At 46.0% G+C, this 22125-nt stretch overlaps 1 protein-coding gene across 1 annotated transcript in view; it reads left to right on the forward strand.

Annotated features, from left to right (window-relative positions):
• LOC115160164 (metalloprotease TIKI1) overlaps positions 1-22125 on the forward strand; it is a 172242-nt gene that overhangs the window by 138625 nt on the left and 11492 nt on the right. Inside the window, exon 5 of the mRNA XM_029710539.1 lies at positions 13205-13295. Coding sequence (XP_029566399.1) covers positions 13205-13295 — 91 coding nt within the window. The remainder of the gene's footprint in view (positions 1-13204; positions 13296-22125) is intronic.

Here is a 22125-nt window from a genome sequence, read left to right on the forward strand (position 1 = left end):
AACTATTTGCACATCGTTACAACACTGTATATAGACATAATATGACATTTGAAATGTCTTTATTGTTTTGGAACTTCTGAGTGTAATGTTTACTGTTCATTTTTATTGTTTATTTCACATTTGTTTATTATCTATTTCACTTGTTTTGGCAATGTAAACATATCTTTCCCATGCCAATAAAGCCCCTTGAATTGAAATTGAAATTGAATTGAGAGAGAGAGAGAGACAGAGAGAGAGACAGAGAGAGAGAGAGAGAGACAGAGAGAGAGATTGAGGTTCAAATCTCTTGTACTCTAGCCAGGGAAGTTTTGAATTAAACTTTTTAGCTCGGTTTCTCCTTATCTTCACCATCTCATCTGAGCATGACATGCTTTTTGTGTCATGTGAGTCGACCCTCAGGATGGTGGGGTATTTTCTGTGTCATGTGAGTCGACCCTCAGGATGGTGGGGTATTTTCTGTGTCATGTGAGTCGACCCTCAGGATGGTGGGGTATTTTCTGTCAAGGCGGTGACCCGATCCTGTAGGTTCATGCTCTACAACATTCGCAGAGTACGACCCTGCCTCACACAGGAAGCGGCGCAGGTCCTAATCCAGGCACTTGTCATCTCCCGTCTGGATTACTGCAACTCCCTGTTGGCGGGGCTCCCTGCCTGTGCCATCAAACCCCTACAACTCATCCAGAACGGCGCAGCCCGTCTGGTGTTCAACCTTCCCAAGTTCTCTCACGTCACCCCGCTCCTCCGCTCTCTCCACTGGCTTCCAGTTGAAGCTCGCATCCGCTACAAGACCATGGTGCTTGCCTACGAAGCTGTGAGGGGAACGGCACCTCCGTACCTTCAGGCTCTGATCAGGCCCTACACCCAAACAAGGGCACTGCGTTCATCCACCTCTGGCCTGCTCGCCTCCCTACCTCTGAGGAAGCACAGTTCCCGCTCAGCCCAGTCAAAACTGTTCGCTGCTCTGGCACCCCAATGGTGGAACAAGCTCCCTCACGACGCCAGGACAGCGGAGTCAATCACCACCTTCCGGAGACACCTGAAACCCCACCTCTTTAAGGAATACCTGGGATAGGATAAAGTAATCCTTCTAACCCCCCCCCTTAAAAGATTTAGATGTACTATTGTAAAGTGGTTGTTCCACTGGATATCATAAGGTGAATGCACCAATTTGTAAGTCGCTCTGGATAAGAGCGTCTGCTAAATGACTTAAATGTAAATGTAATGTAAATGTAAATGTGAGTCGACCCTCAGGATGGTGGGGTATTTTCTGTGTCATGTGAGTCGACCCTCAGGATGGTGGGGTATTTTCTGTGTCATGTGAGTCGACCCTCAGGATTCACCTGTACCTGAGATCTAACTCTAACCCGGCCCAGGGCTCACCTGTACCTGAGATCTAACCCTATCCCGGCCCAGGGCTCACCTGTACCTGAGATCTAACCCTAACCCGGCCCAGGGCTCACCTGTACCTAAGATCTAACCCTAACCCGGCCCAGGGCTCACCTGTACCTGAGATCTAACCCTAACCCGGTCCAGGGCTCACCTGTATCTGAGATCTAACCCTAACCCGGTCCTGTACCTGTCTGATCTTGCTCCTCCTCTCTGTCTCTTTCTCTCTCTCTATCTCTCTCTCTCTCTCTCTCTCTGTCTGTCTGTCTGTCTGTCTGTCTCTCTCTCTCTCTCTCTGTCTCTCTCTCTGTCTCTCTCTCTCAATTAATTTCAATTCAATTGACTTTATTGACATGGCAAGTTCATTATTACTTACATTGTCAAAGTATACATATAGAAAAATGGGATTACCATTAACAACAACTACAACAACAATATTAATGTAAAAACAATACATTAAAGCAACGGTAGTAGACCAGTGTCAACATGACTGAGAAGACACATGACCTGGTATGAAAGACAAAACTAAACAAGATGGGAAATATTATCCACATTACATTGCACTTTTCACTGGCTGTCCCTCAGGTTGTGGCAGGAGGACACATATTTGGCTGCCAAAACTGCACATTTAGGCTTTTCACCCAATAAATATTAGATTTTTTCTTCATCTTTTATATTTTCAAATTCTTTGTATTGAATTGTAATTTTGGGAAAAAAATATTCTCTTAGGTCTGAGTATTTGTCACAGTGTAATAGGAAATGCAGCTCTGTCTCTACCTCTCCCCTGGAGCAGAGTGAGCACAGCCTGTCCTCTCTGGACAGCCAGACTGTCCTCTCTAGGCAGCCAGCCTGTCCTCTCTGGGCAGCCAGACTGTCCTCTCTGGACAGCCAGGTTTGTCTGTGACGACCGGTCTCTATAGCCAGACTGTCCTCTCTCTATAGCCAGACTGTCCTCTCTGGGCAGCCAGCCTGTCCTCTCTGGGCAGCCAGACTGTCCTCTCTGGGCAGCCAGCCTGTCCTCTCTGGGCAGCCAGACTGTCCTCTCTGGGCAGCCAGACTGTCCTCTCTGGGCAGCCAGGTTTGTCTGTGATGAACGGTCTCTATAGCCAGACTGTCCTATCTGGGCAGCCAGATTTGTCTGTGACGACCGGTCTCTATAGCCAGACTGTCCTCTCTGGGCAGCCAGGTTTGTCTGGGACGACCGGTCTCTATAGCCAGACTGTCCTCTCTGGGCAGCCAGGTTGGTCTGTGATGACCGGTCTCTATAGCCAGACTGTCCTCTCTGGGCAGCCAGGTTTGTCTGTGACGACCGGTCTCTATAGCCAGACTGTCCTCTCTGGGCAGCCAGGTTTGTCTGTGACGACCGGTCTCTATAGCCAGACTGTCCTCTCTGGGCTGCCAGGTTTGTCTGTGACGACCAGTCTCTATAGCCAGACTGTCCTCTCTGGGCAGCCAGGTTTGTCTGTGACGACTGGTCTCTATAGCCAGACTGTCCTCTCTGGGCAGCCAGGTTTGTCTGTGACGACCAGTCTCTATAGCCAGACTGTCCTCACTGAGTCTGTACCTAGTCAGTGTTTTCCTCAGTTTTCTATCAGTCACAGTGGTCAGATAGTCTGCCACCATGTACTGTCTGTTTAGAGACAAATAGCATTGAAGTTCACTTAGATTTTTGTGGTGTTTTTCCAATAGGTATATATTTATTTTTGTTTTGTGATGATTTGGTTGGACCAGATGTTCTGACTGCTGTCCTGAGGCTCTATGGGGTTGGTTTGGGTTAGTGAACTGAGCCTCAGAACCAGCTGGCTGACTGCTATCCTGAGGCTGTATGGGGTTGGTTTGGGTTAGTGAGCTGAGCCTCAGAACCAGCTGGCTGACTGCTGTCCTGAGGCTGTATGGGGTTGGTTTGGGTTAGTGAACTGAGCCTCAGAACCAGCTGGCTGACTGCTGTCCTGAGGCTGTATGGGGTTGGTTTGGGTTAGTGAACTGAGCCTCAGAACCAGCTGGCTGACTGCTGTCCTGAGTCTCTATGGGGTTGGTTTGGGTTAGTGAACTGAGCCTCAGAACCAGCTGGCTGACTGCTGTCCTGAGGCTCTATGGGGTTGGTTTGGGTTAGTGAACTGAGCCTCAGAACCAGCTGGCTGACTGCTGTCCTGAGACTCTATGGGGTTGGTTTGGGTTAGTGAACTGAGCCTCAGAACCAGCTGGCTGACTGCTGTCCTGAGTCTCTATGGGGTTGGTTTGGGTTAGTGAACTGAGCCTCAGAACCAGCTGGCTGACTGCTGTCCTGAGGCTCTATGGGGTTGGTTTGGGTTAGTGAACTGAGCCTCAGAACCAGCTGGCTGACTGCTGTCCTGAGGCTCTATGGGGTTGGTTTGGGTTAGTGAACTGAGCCTCAGAACCAGCTGGCTGGCTGCTGTCCTGAGGCTGTATGGGGTTGGTTTGGGTTAGTGAACTGAGCCTCAGAACCAGCTGGCTGAGGGGACTCTTCTCTGGTTTCATCTCTTGACATTGTAGAGCTGTGTGATGGAATGTTTTGGGGTCACTTGTTTTTAGATGGTTGTATAATTTGATGGATCTTTTTTCTATTCGAATGAGGAGGGGGGTATTGGCCCAATTCTGCTCTACATGCGTTATTTGGAGTTTTTCTTTGCACTTGCAATACAGTCTTGCAAAACTCTGCATGCAGTATTTCAATTGGATGTTTGTCCCATTTGGTGAATTCATTATTAGAGAGAGGACCCCATACTTCACTGCCATATAGAGCAATTGGTTCTATAACTGATTGGAACATTTTTGAGCCAGATTCTAATTGGAATTTCGATTTTAATGTTCCTTTTAATGGAATAGAATGCTCTTCTTGCTTTGTCTCTCAGCTCGTTCACAGCCATGTGAAAGCTACCTGTGTTAGTGATATTTAGTCCTAGATATGTGTCGTTTTTGGTGTGTTCTAATACAACTGTGTTCAAATATAATTTATATTTGTCATCCTGATTTCCGGACCTTTTTTGGAATATCATTATATTGGTTTTTTTTTTAGGTTAACGGTCAGAGTCCAGGTCTGACAGAACCTGTGATTAACGGTCAGAGCCCAGACAGAACCTGTGGTTAACGGTCAGAGTCCAGGTCTAACAGAACCTGTGGTTAACGGTCAGAGCCCAGGTCTAACAGAACCTGTGAAGACGATCTAGGTGCTGCTGTAACCCCTCTTTAGTGGGAGACAGCAGCACCAGGTCATCTGCGTACAGCAGACCCTCTTTTGTGGGAGACAGCAGCACCAGGTCATCTGTCTACAGCAGACACTTGATTTCAGTGTTGTGTAGGGTGATACCAGGTGCTGCCGATTCTTCTAATGTTTTTGCCAATTCATTAATGTAGATGTTAAATAGTGTTGGACTTATTGGGCTGCCCTGTTTCACTCCCCGTCCCTGAGAGAAGAAGTCTGTTTGCTTGTTGTTAATTCATTAATGTAGATGTTAAATAGTTTTGGACTTATTGGGCAGCCCTGTTTCACTCCCCGTCCCTGAGAGAAGAAGTCTGTTTGCTTGTTGCCAATTTTAACCACACATTTGTTTTTAGTGTACATTGATTTAATAACATCATATGTTTTCTCTCCAATACCACTTTCTATTAGTTTATTAAAAAAAAGACCTTCGTGACAAATTTAATCAAATGCTTTCTTGAAATCTACAAAACATGAGTAGATTTTGCCTTTGTTTTGGTTTACTTGTTTGTCAATTAGTGTGGAGGGTGTAAATTGTTGTACGATCATTTTTTAGAAATCCAATCTGGCTTCTGCTCAGGACATTGTGTTCGTCAAGGAAATGATGTAGTCTGCTATTTATAATACTGCAAAGAATTTACCCCAAGTTGCTGTTAACGCAAATTCCTCTGTAATTATTTGGGTCAAATTTGTCAAAATTTTTATAGATTGGTGTGATCAATCCCTGGTTCCAAATATCGGGGGAAATACCTGCAGTGAGGATAATGTTGAAGAGTTTGAGTTTAGCCAATTTGGAATTTGTGGTGTGTATATTTGATCATTTCATTTAAAATACCATCAGCACCACAGGCCTTTTTGGGTTGGAGAGTGTGTAGTTTTTCCAATAATTCTTCTTCTGTAAAAGGGGTATCCACAGGATTCTGATAGTCTTTGACTGCTGATTCAAGGATTCGTAATTTTTCTTGTATATCTTTTTGTTCTGGGCTCTTTGTTATATTGCTGTAGAGGATTGCAAAGTGATTTCTCCACATATTCCCATATTGGAGAGCCAATTCCTCCTGACGAGGTTTGTTTAATTTATTCCAATTCTCCCAGAAGTGGTTTGATTCTATGGATTCCTCAATTCCATCCAGCTGTTTTCTAATGTGCTGTTCCTTTATTGTTCTTAGGGTGTGTTTGTATTGCTTCAGTGTTTCCCCGTATTGAAGGTGTATATTTTTGTTGTCTGGTTCTCTGTGTTTTTGATTAGATATATTTCTCAACGACTTTCTGTCACGTCCGTCTGAAGGAGTAGAGGTGCAGCGTGGGTTGGGTTCATCATATTTTAATTAACGTGAACCAGCAAAACAATAAACAACGAACGAACAGTATTGCAGGCTACTCACAACTATGCAAAAACAACTTCCCACAAAAGACAGGTGGAAAAAGGGCTACCTAAGTATGGCTCCCAATCAGCGACAATGATGTCCCTGATTGAGAGCCATACCAGGCCAAAACAAAGAAATACAAAACATAGAATGAACATAGAAATAGAAAATATAGAACATACATCAAAACCCTGAAACACACAAAACAAACACCCCCTGCCACGTCCTGACCAAACTACAATAACAAATAACCCCTTATACTGGTCAGGACATAGATTTTTGCAATCATTATCAAACCATTTTTCATTTTCTGTTATTTCTGGTTTGCTCTTATGCTTCTTTAGATTAGCCAAGGAGGCTAATTTGTGAAATATAACGTTTATGTTCCAAACGGCCAAATTTACACCTTCGTTGCTGTAGGAGAATGTTCAGGCTAAAAAGTTGTCCAGGAGAGATTGTATTTTTTGGCTACTAATTGCTTTTTGGTAGATGTCTGTACTGTTTGCACTCCATCTACAGGCCTGTTTAGTACCATGTCATTTACTGGGCCGTGATGCTTCATGGTTGGGTTCCGCTCTTCTCAGATACACTGTGATTTTACTGTGGTCTGAGAGAGGTGTTAGTGGGCTGACTGTGAAGGCTCTGAGAGACTCTGGTTTGAGGTCAGTGGGCTGACTGTGAAGGCTCTGAGAGACTCTGGGTTGAGGTCAGTGGGCTGACTGTGAAGGCTCTGAGAGACTCTGGGTTTAGGTCAGTGGGCTGACTGTGAAGGCTCTGAGAGACTCTGGGTTTAGGTCAGTGGGCTGACTGTGAAGGCTCTGAGAGACTGGGTTTAGGTCAGTGGGCTGACTGTGAAGGCTCTGAGAGGCTCTGGGTTTAGGTCAGTGGGCTGACTGTGAAGGCTCTGAGAGACTCTGGGTTTAGGTCAGTGGGCTGACTGTGAAGGCTCTGGGAGACTCTGGGTTTAGGTCAGTGGGCTGACTGTGAAGGCTCTGAGAGACTCTGGGTTTAGGTCAGTGGGCTGACTGTGAAGGCTCTGAGAGACTCTGGGTTTAGGTCAGTGGGCTGACTGTGAAGGCTCTGAGAGACTCTGGGTTTAGGTCAGTGGGCTGACTGTGAAGGCTCTGAGAGACTCTGGGTTTAGGTCAGTGGGCTGACTGTGAAGGCTCTGAGAGACTCTGGGTTTAGGTCAGTGGGCTGACTGTGAAGGCTCTGGGAGACTGGGTTTAGGTCAGTGGGCTGACTGTGAAGGCTCTGAGAGACTCTGGGTTTAGGTCAGTGGGCTGACTGTGAAGGCTCTGAGAGACTCTGGGTTGAGGTCAGTGGGCTGACTGTGAAGGCTCTGAGAGACTCTGGGTTGAAGGTCAGTGGGCTGACTGTGAAGGCTCTGAGAGACTCTGGGTTGAAGGTCAGTGGGCTGACTGTGAAGGCTCTGGGAGACTGGGTTTAGGTCAGTGGGCTGACTGTGAAGGCTCTGAGAGACTCTGGGTTTAGGTCAGTGGGCTGACTGTGAAGGCTCTGAGAGACTCTGGGTTTAGGTCAGTGGGCTGACTGTGAAAGCTCTGAGAGACTCTGGGTTTAGGTCGGTGAGGAAGTAGTCTACAGTGCTGCTGCCAAGGGATGAGCTGTAGGTGTACCTACCAAAAGAGTCCCCTCTCAGCCTACCATTGACTATATACAGACCCAGTGTTCCACAGAGCTTTACGAGCTGTACTCCATTTTAGTTTTTCACTTTGTCCCTAGTTGTTTCTGTGGGGGTATGTGGGGAGGGAAAGGTTGTTGCTTCCTGGTAGGTGTTTATTATCCCCATGACTGTTAATAGTGTCTTGTTCTTCTGATGTTCTAGCATTCAGGTCTCCACAGTCCAGTACGTGGCCTTGGGCCTGAAAGTAACTAATCTCCCCCCTCTAGAATGGAGAAACTCTCTTCATTGAAGCAGGGTGACTCTGAGGGGGGAATGTATGTGGCACAGAGGAAGACGTTTTATCTGTCCAGATAGCCTCCTTGTTGATTTTTAACCAGATAAAGAATTCTCCTGTTTTGATCAATTCGATTAAATGAATTAGTTCAGATTTATACCATATTAACATTCCCCCTTGAGTCTCTGCGCTGTCCTGAGTCCCTGCCCTGTCCTGATTCTCTGCCCTGTCCTGAGTCTCTGCCCTGTCCTGAGTCCCTGCCCTGTCCTGAGTCTCTGCCCTGTCCTGAGTCTCTGCCCTGTCCTGAGTCTCTGCCCTGTCCTGAGTCTCTGCCCTGAGTCCCTGCCCTGTCCTGAGTCTCTACCCTGTCCTGAGTCTCTGCCCTGTCCTGAGTCCCTGCCCTGTCCTGAGTCTCTGCCCTGTCCTGAGTCTCTGCCCTGTCCTGAGTCTCTGCCCTGTCCTGAGTCTCTGCCCTGAGTCCCTGCCCTGTCCTGAGTCTCTACCCTGTCCTGAGTCTCTGCCCTGTCCTGAGTCTCTACCCTGTCCTGAGTCTCTGCCCTGTCCTGAGTCTCTACCCTGTCCTGAGTCTCTACCCTGTCCTGAGTCTCTGCCCTGTCCTGAGTCTCTACCCTGTCCTGAGTCTCTACCCTGTCCTGAGTCTCTGCCCTGTCCTGAGTCTCTACCCTGTCCTGAGTCTCTGCCCTGTCCTGAGTCTCTGCCCTGTCCTGAGTCTCTGCCCTGTCCTGAGTCTCTGCCCTGTCCTGAGTCTCTACCCTGTCCTGAGTCTCTGCCCTGTCCTGAGTCTCTGCCCTGTCCTGAGTCTCTGCCCTGTCCTGAGTCTCTGCCCTGAGTCCCTGCCCTGTCCTGAGTCTCTGCCCTGTCCTGAGTCTACCCTGTCCTGAGTCCCTGCCCTGTCCTGAGTCTCTGCCCTGTCCTGAGTCTCTACCCTGTCCTGAGTCTCTACCCTGTCCTGAGTCTCTGCCTTGTCCTGAGTCTCTGCCCTGTCCTGAGTCCCTGCCCTGTCCTGAGTCTCTGCCCTGTCCTGAGTCTCTGCCCTGTCCTGAGTCTCTGCCCTGTCCTGAGTCTCTGTCCTGTCCTGAGTCTCTGCCCTGTCCTGAGTCTCTGCCCTGTCCTGAGTCTCTACCCTGTCCTGAGTCTCTACCCTGTCCTGAGTCTCTGCCTTGTCCTGAGTCTCTGTCCTGTCCTGAGTCTCTACCCTGTCCTGAGTCTCTGCCCTGTCCTGAGTCTCTGTCCTGTCCTGAGTCTCTGCCCTGTCCTGAGTCTCTGTCCTGTCCTGAGTCTCTGCCCTGTCCTGAGTCTCTGCCCTGAGTCCCTGCCCTGTCCTGAGTCTCTGCCCTGTCCTGAGTCTCTGCCCTGTCCTGAGTCTCTGCCCTGAGTCCCTGCCCTGTCCTGAGTCTCTACCCTGTCCTGAGTCTCTGCCCTGTCCTGAGTCTCTACCCTGTCCTGAGTCTCTGCCCTGTCCTGAGTCTCTACCCTGTCCTGAGTCTCTACCCTGTCCTGAGTCTCTGCCCTGTCCTGAGTCTCTACCCTGTCCTGAGTCTCTACCCTGTCCTGAGTCTCTGCCCTGTCCTGAGTCTCTACCCTGTCCTGAGTCTCTGCCCTGTCCTGAGTCTCTGCCCTGTCCTGAGTCTCTGCCCTGTCCTGAGTCTCTGCCCTGAGTCCCTGCCCTGTCCTGAGTCTCTGCCCTGTCCTGAGTCTACCCTGTCCTGAGTCCCTGCCCTGTCCTGAGTCTCTGCCCTGTCCTGAGTCTCTACCCTGTCCTGAGTCTCTACCCTGTCCTGAGTCTCTGCCTTGTCCTGAGTCTCTGCCCTGTCCTGAGTCCCTGCCCTGTCCTGAGTCTCTGCCCTGTCCTGAGTCTCTGCCCTGTCCTGAGTCTCTGCCCTGTCCCGAGTCTCTGCCCTGTCCTGAGTCTCTGCCCTGTCCTGAGTCTCTGCCCTGTCCTGAGTCTCTGCCCTGTCCTGAGTCTCTGCCCTGTCCCGAGTCTCTGCCCTGTCCTGAGTCTCTGCCCTGTCCTGAGTCTCTGCCCTGAGTCTCTGTCCTGTCCTGAGTCTCTGCCCTGTCCAACATTCCAACATGCAACGTAAAAAGATTTCATAACAGTTTTTTTCTTTACCTTCAAAATGAGACAAACACTCACAATCCAACAACAACTATTAAAATAGGATTTTTTCAGTTAAAGTAAACTCTTTATTATGCAAATGTGATTTGTTTATCGTTTAAGATAGCATTTGTGTCATGCCACTTGGGTGGATGGTGGAGTTGTTGTGCTCATCTTACCATGACCCTCGGCCTATCACATGTGAGCATCCATGACACTCGGCCTATCACATGTGAGCATCCATGACCCTCGGCCTATCACATGTGAGCATCCATGACACTCGGCCTATCACATATGAGCATCCATGATCCTCGGCCTATCACAGGTGAGCATAGTAGACTCAGCATTTGTTTAATGTCACTCATTTGGTTGGTGGGGGCTGGGCCAGTTGCTCCTTTCACAGCCTGTGCGTAGCCCTGCCTGCTGGGCTGTGGCTCCTCCAGGTGTGGGTCTGCTGTGGGGGGCAGGGGGGTGGGAGGCCTCATCTGGGTGGCTCCGAAGCTGGGCTGGGGTGGTCTGTGCTGCGCTGGCTGTGGTGGGTGTTGAGGTTGGTGGTGCTGTGGTCGTGGCTGGGGGGTCAGGGGTGCTGGTCCGGGGTGTTGTCTCGGTGATCTCGGCAGGGTGGAGATTGCTCCGCTGTTCCTGGGTTGTGAGGTCGGGCTGCGGTTTAAAGCGACGTCCTTAAGAGTCTTGGCAAGGATGGGGTCCTGTCTCCTTGTACAGGTGAACATGGTCATAGAGACAGTCCAGATCGAGGGTGGGATGGTGGGCCAGGTGTACATTGGGACGCAGGGCACAGTCCCGGGAGAGGCTGGCGTTTATTCTTTGGATTGTGGTAGGGTGGAAGTCCTTCCTCTGTAGAAGTGTTGACACCATTATTCTTGAGTTGGGGAAGTTTGCGGAGGCCTTCTCAATCCCTCCCCGTAGTGAAGTGGCCACCCTCACCTGCTGAGCACGCAGGTCGTTGCTCTCTCTCTGTTTCTCTCTCTCTGTTTCTCTCTCTCTCTCTGTGTATCTGTCTCTGTTTCTCTCTCTCTCTCTTTCTTTCAATTCAATTCAATTTGCTTTATTGGCATGACGTAACAATGTACATATTGCCAAAGCTTATTTTATCTCTCTCTCTGTGTGTATCTGTCTCTGTCTCTCTCTCTCTGTCTCTCTCTCTGTTGTTTCTCTCTCTCTCTGTGTATCTGTCTCTGTCTCTCTCTCTTTCTCTCTCTGTTTCTCTCTCTCTCTGTGTATCTGTCTGTCTCTCTCTCTCTGTCTCTCTCTCTGTCTCTCTCTCTCTCTGTTTCTCTCTCTTTGTGTATCTGTCTGTCTGTCTGTCTCTCTCTCTCTCTCTCTCTGTGTATCTGTCTCTGTTTCTCTCTCTGGCTGTCTCTCTCTCTCTGTCTCTCTCTCTCTGTTTCTCTCTCTCTCTCTCTCTGTGTGTCTCTATCTCTCTCTCTCTCTCTGTTTCTCTCTCTCTCTCTGTGTATCTGTCTGTCTCTCTCTCTGTCTCTCTCTCTGTCTCTCTCTCTCTCTGTTTCTCTCTCTCTTTGTGTATCTGTCTGTCTGTCTGTCTCTCTCTCTCTCTCTCTCTGTGTATCTGTCTCTGTCTCTCTCTCTGGCTGTCTCTCTCTCTCTCTGTCTCTCTCTCTCTGTTTCTCTCTCTCTCTCTCTGTGTGTGTCTCTGTCTCTCTGTTTCTCTCTGTCTCTGTATCTCTGTGTCTCTCTCTCATCACTAGCACCACATTCAAGTTTAAACGGTGAGACGAGAGTTCTGCTATGAATAACCCAATGGATCTACCAGCCATCATTTAACAATCATTTCAGGAAAAAAACGATCTGTTAAAAAGATAATTTCAGTTTTTCTGTCTGCAGAACATCATGATAATTATACGTGATTCTGATTTAGTTTATAATTCCAAATTAAAATGTTCATCTTTGGAACAGACTTGATGTTAATCAGTTTCATATGATGGTTTGTTTATTGTTTTACCACTTTCTGTACATGTGAAGTATATTTTAATCAGATTAGATTCACGGTCTTTGGGTTGAGTAGACAGGTTGGGGGTGTTGGCTCAATATAAAAGACGAGGACATGTTAAATGCACGTCAGCGGGTTTCATACCTTCGTGAAAAGACCAGACCTTTAGGTGTAACTGCATTATAACTACCCTACAGGTTCATTACATTTCATGGACTTGGTTTTCAATAAGCAGACAGACTCCAGGAAAAAGTTACATCCTCGTTAGCAGATCAATTAGAGCATTTTTAACTGTAGATTTTCACTGCTCATGTCACGTCCTGACCAGTGAGAAGGGTAATTTGCCATGGTCAGAATGGTCAGGGCGTGGCAGGGGGGGTTGTTTTGTGTGTTTTGGGGTTTGTTTGTTTCTAGGGGAATTTGTTCTAGTTTTCTATTTCTATGGTTCGTTTTCCATGTTTGGCCGAGTATGGTTTCCAATCAGAGGCAGGTGTCTTTCGTTGTCTCTGATTGGGAGCCATACTTAGGCAGCCTGTTTTCCTTTGGGTTTTCGTGGTTATTTTCCGTTTCGTTGTTGTGTTTGTCGTTTGGTTATTTTGTTTAAGTCAACCAAGGAGGGCCTACAGCAGCACCTAGATCTGTCCCCAACCAAGGAGGGCCTACAGCAGCACCTAGATCTGTCCCCAACCAAGGAGGGCCTACAGCAGCACCTAGATCTGTCCCCAACCAAGGAGGGCCTACAGCAGCACCTAGATCTGTCCCCAACCAAGGAGGGCCTACAGCAGCACCTAGATCTGTCCCCAACCAAGGAGGGCCTACAGCAGCACCTAGATCTGTCCCCAACCAAGGAGGGCCTACAGCAGCACCTAGATCTGTCCCCAACCAAGGAGGGCCTACAGCAGCACCTAGATCTCTCAAAATAAATGAAGAATGAGCACTATCCACGCTGCGCCTTGGTCTGTTCAAAACGACGCCTGTGACGGCTCATCTCCCCTCTCTCTTGTTCTCTCACACCAACACCTGACATGGATGCATCCCAAATGGTATTCTATTCCCTATGTAGTGCCCATAGTTATATGGTTGATCTGGTTAAAAGCAGTGCACTATAAAGGGAATAGTATGCCGTCTGTGACGCACGGTGAGTGGGTTAGACTGCTGTCTGTGTCTCGCAGGGCAGGGAGATTGAAACGGAGACTGAAACAGAGAACTGTGTTTATATTTCAGGTCACTTCCTGGGCAACAACACAGTGATTGATGTGCTGAGGAGTCAGGGCTATGAAGTGGAACACACTCCTGCAGGGCAGCCCATTAGCAGGTAATGATACACACTTCGCTGTCCTCACCACCACCACACCACCAAGCCTCTCTACCCTCCCCAGTATCTACTCTCGTTTAATACCACCCTCTCGTACTCTTTTACAAGCCCTCCTGTCTCTCAATTCAATTTCAATTCAATTCAAGGGGCTTTATTGTCGTAGGAAACATATGTTAATATTGCCAAAGCAAGGTTTCTACACTACTTTCCTTCCATCTACAGTGGGGAGAACAAGTATTTGATACACTGCCGATTTTGCAGGTTTTCCTACTTACAAAGCATGTAGAGGTCTGTAATTTTTATCATAGGTACACTTCAACTGTGAGAGACGGAATCTAAAACAAAAATCCAGAAAATCACATTGTATGATTTTTAAGTAATTAATTTGCATTTTATTGCATGACATAAGTATTTGATACATCAGAAAAGCAGAACTTCATATTTGGTACAGAAACCTTTGTTTGCAATTACAGAGATCATACGTTTCCTGTATGTATGTATGATTAAAAATTACAGACCCCTACATGCTTTGTAAGTAGGAAACACTGCCGATTTTGCAGGTTATCAAATACTTGTTCTCCCCACTGTATATCCCCCTCTATGTATATCCCCCTCTATATATATATCCCCCTCTATATATATATCCCCCTCTATGTATATCCCCCTCTATGTATATCCCCCTCCATGTATATTTGGCTGAAAGCTCGCTGGGGGGAAACAAGAGCTGACACAGCAGGGTCTGTATTCAAAGAAGCAAGGTCACATATTATAGTGAACCATTTCCCACACCTCAGCCCCAGACACACACACACACACACACACACACACACACACACACACACACACACACACACACACACACACACACACACACACACACACACACACACACACACACACACACACACACACACAAATGGCTGTTAGGAACTAACACTGATACCTTCCTCTATAACCCTTAACTTATTTTGTAGACCCTCAACCTTAGCACTCCATCAGTAACATGAATAAGTATAATTTCATATTCTCTGTATATCATTAATATTATTCCGTTTGTCTTCTCTCTCTCTCGTTCTCTCTCTCTCTAAATTCAATTTCAATTCAAGGGGCTTTATTGGCATGGGAAACATATGTTAACATTGCCAAAGCAAGTGAAATAGATAATAAACAATAAAAATGAACAGTAAACGTTACACTCACAAGTTCCAAAAGAATAAAGACATTTCAAATGTCATTGTCTATATACAGTGTTGTAACGATGTGCAAATAGTTAAAGTACAAAAGGGAAAATAAATAAACATAAATATGGGTTGAATTTACAATGGTGTTTGTTCTTCACTGGTTGACCTTTTCTTGTGGCAACAGGTCACACATCTTGCTGCTGTGATGTCACACTGTGGTATTTCACCCAATAGATATGGGAGTTTATCAAAATTGGGTTTGTTTTCTAATTCTTTGTGGATCTGTGTAATCTGAGGGAAATATGTGTCTCTAATATGGTCATACATTTGGCAGGAGGTTAGGAAGTGCAGCTCAGTTTCCAGCTCATTTTGTGGGCGGTGTGCACATAGCCAAACCTGGCTCTCAAGAGAAGACAGGCTATGGCGGCCTTTCTCAATAGCAAGGCTATGCTCACTGAGTCTGTACATAGTCAAAGCTTTCCTTAGGTTTGGGTCAGTCACAGTGGTCAGGTATTCTGCCACTGTGTACTCTCTGTTTAGGGCCAAATAGCATTCTAGTTTGCTCTTTTTTGTTAATTCTTTCCAATGTGTCAATTATCTTTTTGTTTTATCATGATTTGGTTGGGTCTAATTGTGTTAGTGTCCTGGGGCTCTGTGAGGTCTTTTTGTGTTTGTGAACAGAGCCCCAGGACCAGCTTGTTTAGGGGACTCTTCTCCAGGTTCATCTCTCTGTAGGTGATGGCGTTATGGAAGATTTGGGAATCTCTTCCTTTTAAGTGGTTTTAGAATTTAAAGGCTCTTTTCTGGATTTTGATAATTAGAGCGTATTGGCCTAATTCTGCTCTGTGTGCATTATTTGGTGTTTTACGTTGTACGCGGAGGATATTTTAGCAGAATTCTGCATGCAGAGTGTCAATTTGGTGTTTGTCCCATTTTGTGAATTCTTGGTTGGTGAGCGGACCCCAGACCTCACAACCATAAAGGCCAATGGGTTCTATAACTGAAGTATTTTTAGCCAGATCCTAATTGGTATGTTGAATTTTATGTTCCTTTTGATGGCATAGAAGGCCCTTCTTGCCTTGTCTCTCAGATCGTTCACAGCTTTGTGGAAGTTACCTGTGGCGCTGATGTTTAGGCCGAGGAATGTATAGTTTTTTGTGTTCTCTAGGGCAACGGTGTCTAGATGGAACTTGTATTCGTGGTCCTGGGAAAATTGACCTTTTTTTGGAACGACATTATTTTGGTCTTACTGAGATTTACTGTCAGGGCCCAGGTCTGACATAATCTGTGCAGAAGATCTAGGTGCTGCTGTAGGCCCTCCTTGGTTGGGGACAGATCTAGGTGCTGCTGTAGGCCCTCCTTGGTTGGGGACAGATCTAGGTGCTGCTGTTGGCCCTCCTTGGTTGGGGACAGATCTAGGTGCTGCTGTTGGCCCTCCTTGGTTGGGGACAGATCTAGGTGCTGCTGTAGGCCCTCCTTGGTTGGGGACAGAAGCACCAGATCATCAGAAAACAGTAGTCATTTGACTTCAGATTCTAGTAGGGTGAGGCCGGGTGCTGCAGACTGTTCCAGTGCCCTCGCTAATTCGTTGATATATATGTTGAAGAGGGTGGGGCTTATGCTGCATCTCTGTCTCACCCCACGGCCCTGTGGAAAGAAATGTGTGTTTTTTGCCAATTTTCACCGCACACTTGTTGTTTGTGTACATGGATTTTATAATGTCTTATGTTTTTCCCCCAACACCACTTTCCATCAATTTGTATAGCAGACCCTCGTGCCAAATTGAGTCGAAAGCTTTTTTAAATCAACAAAGCATGAGAAGACTTTGCCTTTGTTTTGGTTTGTCTGTTTGTCAATTAGGGTGTGCAGGGTGAATACATGGTCTGTCATACTGTAATTTGGTAAAAATCTAATTTGACATTTGTTGAGTACATTGTTTTCACTGAGGAAATGTAAGTCTGCTGTTAATGATAATGCAGAGGATTTTCCAAAGGTTGCTGTTGACTCATATCCCACGGTAGTTATTGGGGTCAAATATGTCTCTACTTTTGTGGATTGGGGAAGATGCCAGAGCTAAGGAAGCTGTTAAAGAGTTTTAGTATAGCATTTGGAATTTGTGGTCTGTATATTTTATCATTTCATTGAGGATACCATCAACACCACAGGCCTTTTTGGGTTGGAGGGTTTGTATTTTGTCCTGTAGTTCATTCAAGGTAATTGGAGAATCCAGTGGGTTCTGGTAGTCTTTAATAGTTGATTCTAAGATTTGTATTTGATCATGTATATGTTTTTGCTGTGTGTTCTTTGTTATAGGGCCAAAACGATTGGAGAAGTGGTTTACCCATACATCTCCGTTTTGGATAGATAACTCTTCATGTTGTTGTTTGTTTAGTGTTTTCCAATTTTCCCAGAAGTGGTTAGATTCTATATTTTTGGTTTCTACACTACTTTCCTTCCATCTATATCATTTCTTAATATTATTCAGTTTCTCTCCTCTCTCTCTCTCTCTCTCTCTCTCTCTCTCTTTCTCTCTCTCTCTCTCTCTCTCTTTCTCTCTCTCTCTCTCTCTCACTCGATCTTTCTCTCTCTAAATTCAATTTCAATTGAATTTATCAGGCAAATGTTATTAACTAGAAAGTCGGGGCACCACGAAATAATGTTTATAGAGCCGTTGTCTTCCAAATAAACTCTTAAAGACCTAGAAATATTTTACATCAGTAGCAGTCAATATTTAATCGTCACCTTATTTAGTCTCATCTGAAAGTTGTAAATTCTTGGTTATCTTCACGAACCCTGGCTAACAAGTTGAATCAACAATACAAAATTGGTTTAATTATTTATTTACTAAATACCTAAATAATCACACAGAATTACATATACACAGGAGGGGTCATACATTGATTACAAATTAAGTCATAAAAGAAAACGTCCCCTAGCGAACGGAACAGACGACTGGTTACACAAAGAAAGGGGGTTGGGTTTTAGTGAAAGAGCGGGAAGACTGAGGAGCAAAAAGATTGTGTGTCTCTATCGGGCCATAGGCAGCTATGCTATCGTAAATACAGTATCTTATGCATTCTAAATAACCGGCCATTTGAAAAAGGAGAATGCAATAAATATTTACTCTGAGCTACGCTTCGGTAGATGGGAGACCGGTAGAGAGAGCATGGATCTCTGGTCCTCTGAAGAACGTCTCTGGTGGTAAACTAGATACGTTGTAGTATCGTTGTGTGTGTTAGACTGTATACGTCGTCCGTCCTTTCCTAGCCCACGTTTACAGCGGCCTCTGACAACTCAACTGTCACGTCCTGACCAGTATAAGGGTTAATTGTTATTGTAGTTTGCTCCTTTCCCAACGACAACCGTGACATCAACGACTAGGAGGTATCACTTCTGGAGTGAATAAGAGTTCAAAGTTCATACCAAGTTGCCATACTTTTAGCTCATGCTATATCCTGGCTGGTATAGTCTAAATTCATCCTTCCGGCGTGTATAGGTCGTCACCTTCACATTGAAATTCGATGCCAATTTCGTTAGGTTCTTGCTGAGGTTGGCTTAGTTCTGTAGGTGGTCTTTGTCCTTTCAACGCGGGGATGGTAAGTCCTCACATCTTTGTAACAGAAAGTTACATTTTCGTTAAGGGGCTTATATAGGATTGGGAGAGAGGGCCGTGTTTCATAGTTTACAACCAGTGTCTGATCACGTGGGCAGGGCCACTGAGTTGAGCATAGTTCACTCATGAAAAACCCAATTCTCTCATTTAGGAGCTAAAAATTACATTTCATCTTTTCACAAATAGTTTCATATTTAAACATTTAAATTGCACAACAATTCCATGTGAATCTGATAACTAGAATGTGTAGATTTTCCCAGATACAGTTTATGTCGTCCTGTCATCAGTCATAATGTCTCAGACGCCAACTGATCTGACATCATATTCATTAAGTGCCAACGCATATTTTCAACTGGTTCTATTGCCGAAATATGGTTCCGTTTCCCATGTTTTGATGTCACCAGACTCTCTCTCCATGTTAACAAAGGGATTTTCAATAGTCACATCGGTAGAGTAGAGAGAGGAAAAAATGGGAAAGGTATTTATAAGGGGGTCATAAACCTCCCCCACTCAGGCCAACGTTATGACAGTGTTTGTTCTTCACTGGTTGCCCTTTTCTTGTGGCAACAAGTCACAAATCTTGCTGCTGTGATTGTACACTGTGGTATTTCACTCAATAGATATGGGAGTTTATCAAAATTGGATTTGTTTTTGAATTCTTTGTGGGTCTGTGTAATCTGAGGGAAATATGTGTCTCTAATATGGTTAAACATTTGGCAGGAGGTTAGGAAGTGCAGCTCAGTTTCCACCTCATTTTGTGGGCAGTGTGCACATAGCCTGTCTTCTCTTGAGAGCCAGGTCTGCCTACAGTGGCCTTTCTCAATAGTAAGGCTATGCTCACTGATACTGTACATACTCCTCCTTTCTCTCTCTCTCTCTCTCTCTCTCTCTCTCTCTCTCTCTCTCTCTCTCTCTCTCTCTCTCTCTCTCTCTCTTTCCTCTCTCTCCCTCTACCCCTCTCTCTCTCTCTCTGACTACCCCTCCTTCCTCTCTCTCTCTCTGACTACCCCTCTCTCTCTCTCTCTGACTACCCTTCCTCTCTCTCTCTCTGACTACCCCTCCTTCCTCTCTCTCTCTGACTACCCTCCTTCCTCTCTCTCTCTGACTACCCTCCTTCCTCTCTCTCTCTGACTACCCCTCCTTCCTCTCTCTCTCTGACTACCCTTCTTCCTCTCTCTCTCTCTCTCTCTCTCTGACTACCCCTCCTTCCTCTCTCTCTCTGACTACCCTTCTTCCTCTCTCTCTCTCTCTCCCTCTGACTACCCCTCCTTCCTGTGAGATTCATACTGCAGCCAGCGCCCTGAGGCCTGTGTGATTCATACTGCAGCCGGCGCCCTGAGGCCTGTGTGATTCATACTGCAGCCAGCGCCCTGAGGCCTGTGAGATTCATACTGCAGCCAGCGCCCTGAGGCCTGTGAGATTCATACTGCAGCCGGCGCCCTGAGGCCTGTGTGATTCATACTGCAGCCAGCGCCCTGAGGCCTGTGTGATTCATACTGCAGCCAGCGCCCAGAGGCCTGTGTGATTCATACTGCAGCCAGCGCCCAGAGGCCTGTGTGATTCATACTGCAGCCAGCGCCCAGAGGCCTGTGTGATTCATACTGCAGCCAGCGCCCTGAGGCCTGTGAGATTCATACTGCAGCCAGCGCCCTGAGGCCTGTGAGATTCATACTGCAGCCAGCCTCCTGAGGCCTGTGTGATTCATACTGCAGCCAGCGCCCTGAGGCCTGTGTGATTCATACTGCAGCCAGCGCCCTGAGGCCTGTGAGATTCATACTGCAGCCAGCGCCCTGAGGCCTGTGAGATTCATACTGCAGCCAGCCTCCTGAGGCCTGTGTGATTCATACTGCAGCCAGCGCCCTGAGGCCTGTGTGATTCATACTGCAGCCAGCGCCCTGAGGCCTGTGTGGGATTTCTTTATTTTTGTCTCTCTGTTTCACCGACTGGATTTCAATTGGAAATCATTTCCCAGTAAGCACACCTCTCCTAGTTGGTGTAATTTCACCCGTAGACCAGAACCAGATGTCTGCTCCGTTCTGCTCGGACTGTTTTGAAAAATGTTGTCTGCAAATCATCTGAAAATTCTGCCGTAATTAGCTCTTTTTTTTAAACTCATTCTCTGCTAAAAGATTCATATTTCTACAGCTCATTATTACATTAAAATAAACCCATATTAATACCCCCTAATATAGACTTATGTAAACATGGGGAACATTAGGCTATGTAGGCAGTATGTAGACTTATGTAAACATGGGGAACATTAGGCTATGTAGGCAGTATGTAGACTTATGTAGACATGGGGAACATTAGGCTATGTAGGCAGTATGTAGACTTATGTAGACATGAGGAACATTAGGCTATGTAGGCAGTATGTAGACTTATGTAGACATGGGGAACATTAGGCTATGTAGGCAGTATGTAGACTTATGTAGACATGGGGAACATTAGGCTATGTAGGCAGTACATAGCCTAATGTACACCCTTATACACCTTTATACACCTTACACGCCTTATACACCGTTTACACCTATATACACATGTTACACCCTTATACACCTTTAAACACCTTTTACACCTTTACACACCCTTCTACACCCTTATACACCCTTCTACACCCTTATACACCTTTACACTCATTTTACACCCTTCTACACCCTTATACACCTTTTACACCATTATAACATCAGGGATACATAATCACTGCACATTAATATACACATTATACATGTTAGTGTACACATAACGCTGTATATGTTAGTATACACATTTTACATGTTAGTATACACATTTTACATGTTAGTATACACATTATACATGTTAGTATACACATTTTACATGTTAGTATACACATTATACATGTTAGTATACACATTATACATGTTAGTATACACATGTTAGTATACACATTATACATGTTAGTATACACATTATACATGTTAGTATACACATTATACATGTTAGTGTACACATTATGCTGAATGTGTTAGTATACACATTTTACATGTTAGTATACGCATTATACATGTTAGTATACACATTATACATGTTAGTATACACATTATGCTGAATGTGTTAGTATACACATTTTACATGTTAGTATGCCCATTACACATTATAATTATGCAGAACACATTAATGCACAGACTAAATAATTACCGCGAATTATACACACTACAATTATATTGTACACATTAAACACATTATAACAAAGGACCAAAAAATTCAATGTGACCTCATTTTTACATTTATCAGACATTCTTATCCAGAGCGACTTACAGGAGTTGTCCTATCGAGGATTCGAACCAATAACCTTTCGGGTTACTGCCTCGACACTCCGCTAGGCTACCTGCCAGCCCAGTCAATTCCTCATTGGTCATTGTGAAATATTTGACAATTTGCAGTTATTTTGTTACACTGCATACCATTTCCTCGTTGTGGGTAAAATGACCAAAAAGCTCTAAAGCCCTGTAGTCTGAAAAGGCCCTATCCACATAATCAACTGCAGAACATCCCAAGGGTTCTTGTAAATTCAAACATTTACAAGCTGAATGGACTGTGTGTTCAGAGCAGTAGGTTAGACTACACAGCTCCACTCTACACAGCTCCTCCACTCCACACAGCTCCTCCACTCTACACAGCTCCTTCACTCTACACAGCTCCTCCACTCCACACAGCTCCTCCCTCCACTCCACACAGCTCCTCCACTCCACACAGCTCCTCCACTCCACACAGCTCCTCCACTCTACACAGCTCCTCCCTCCACTCCACACAGCTCCTCCACTCCACACAGCTCCTCCACTCCACACAGCTCCTCCACTCTACACAGCTCCTCCCTCCACTCCACACAGCTCCTCCACTCTACACAGCTCCTCCGCTCTACACAGCTCCTCCACTCTACACAGCTCCTCCACTCCACACAGCTCCTCCACTCTACACAGCTCCTCCACTCTACACAGCTCCTCCACTCTACACAGCTCCTCCACTCCACACAGCTCCTCCACTCTACACAGCTCCACTCTACACAGCTCCACTCTAC

Source organism: Salmo trutta, chromosome 23, assembly GCF_901001165.1.
Source record: "Salmo trutta chromosome 23, fSalTru1.1, whole genome shotgun sequence".
In the NCBI taxonomy this organism is placed as follows: Eukaryota; Metazoa; Chordata; class Actinopteri; order Salmoniformes; family Salmonidae; genus Salmo; species Salmo trutta.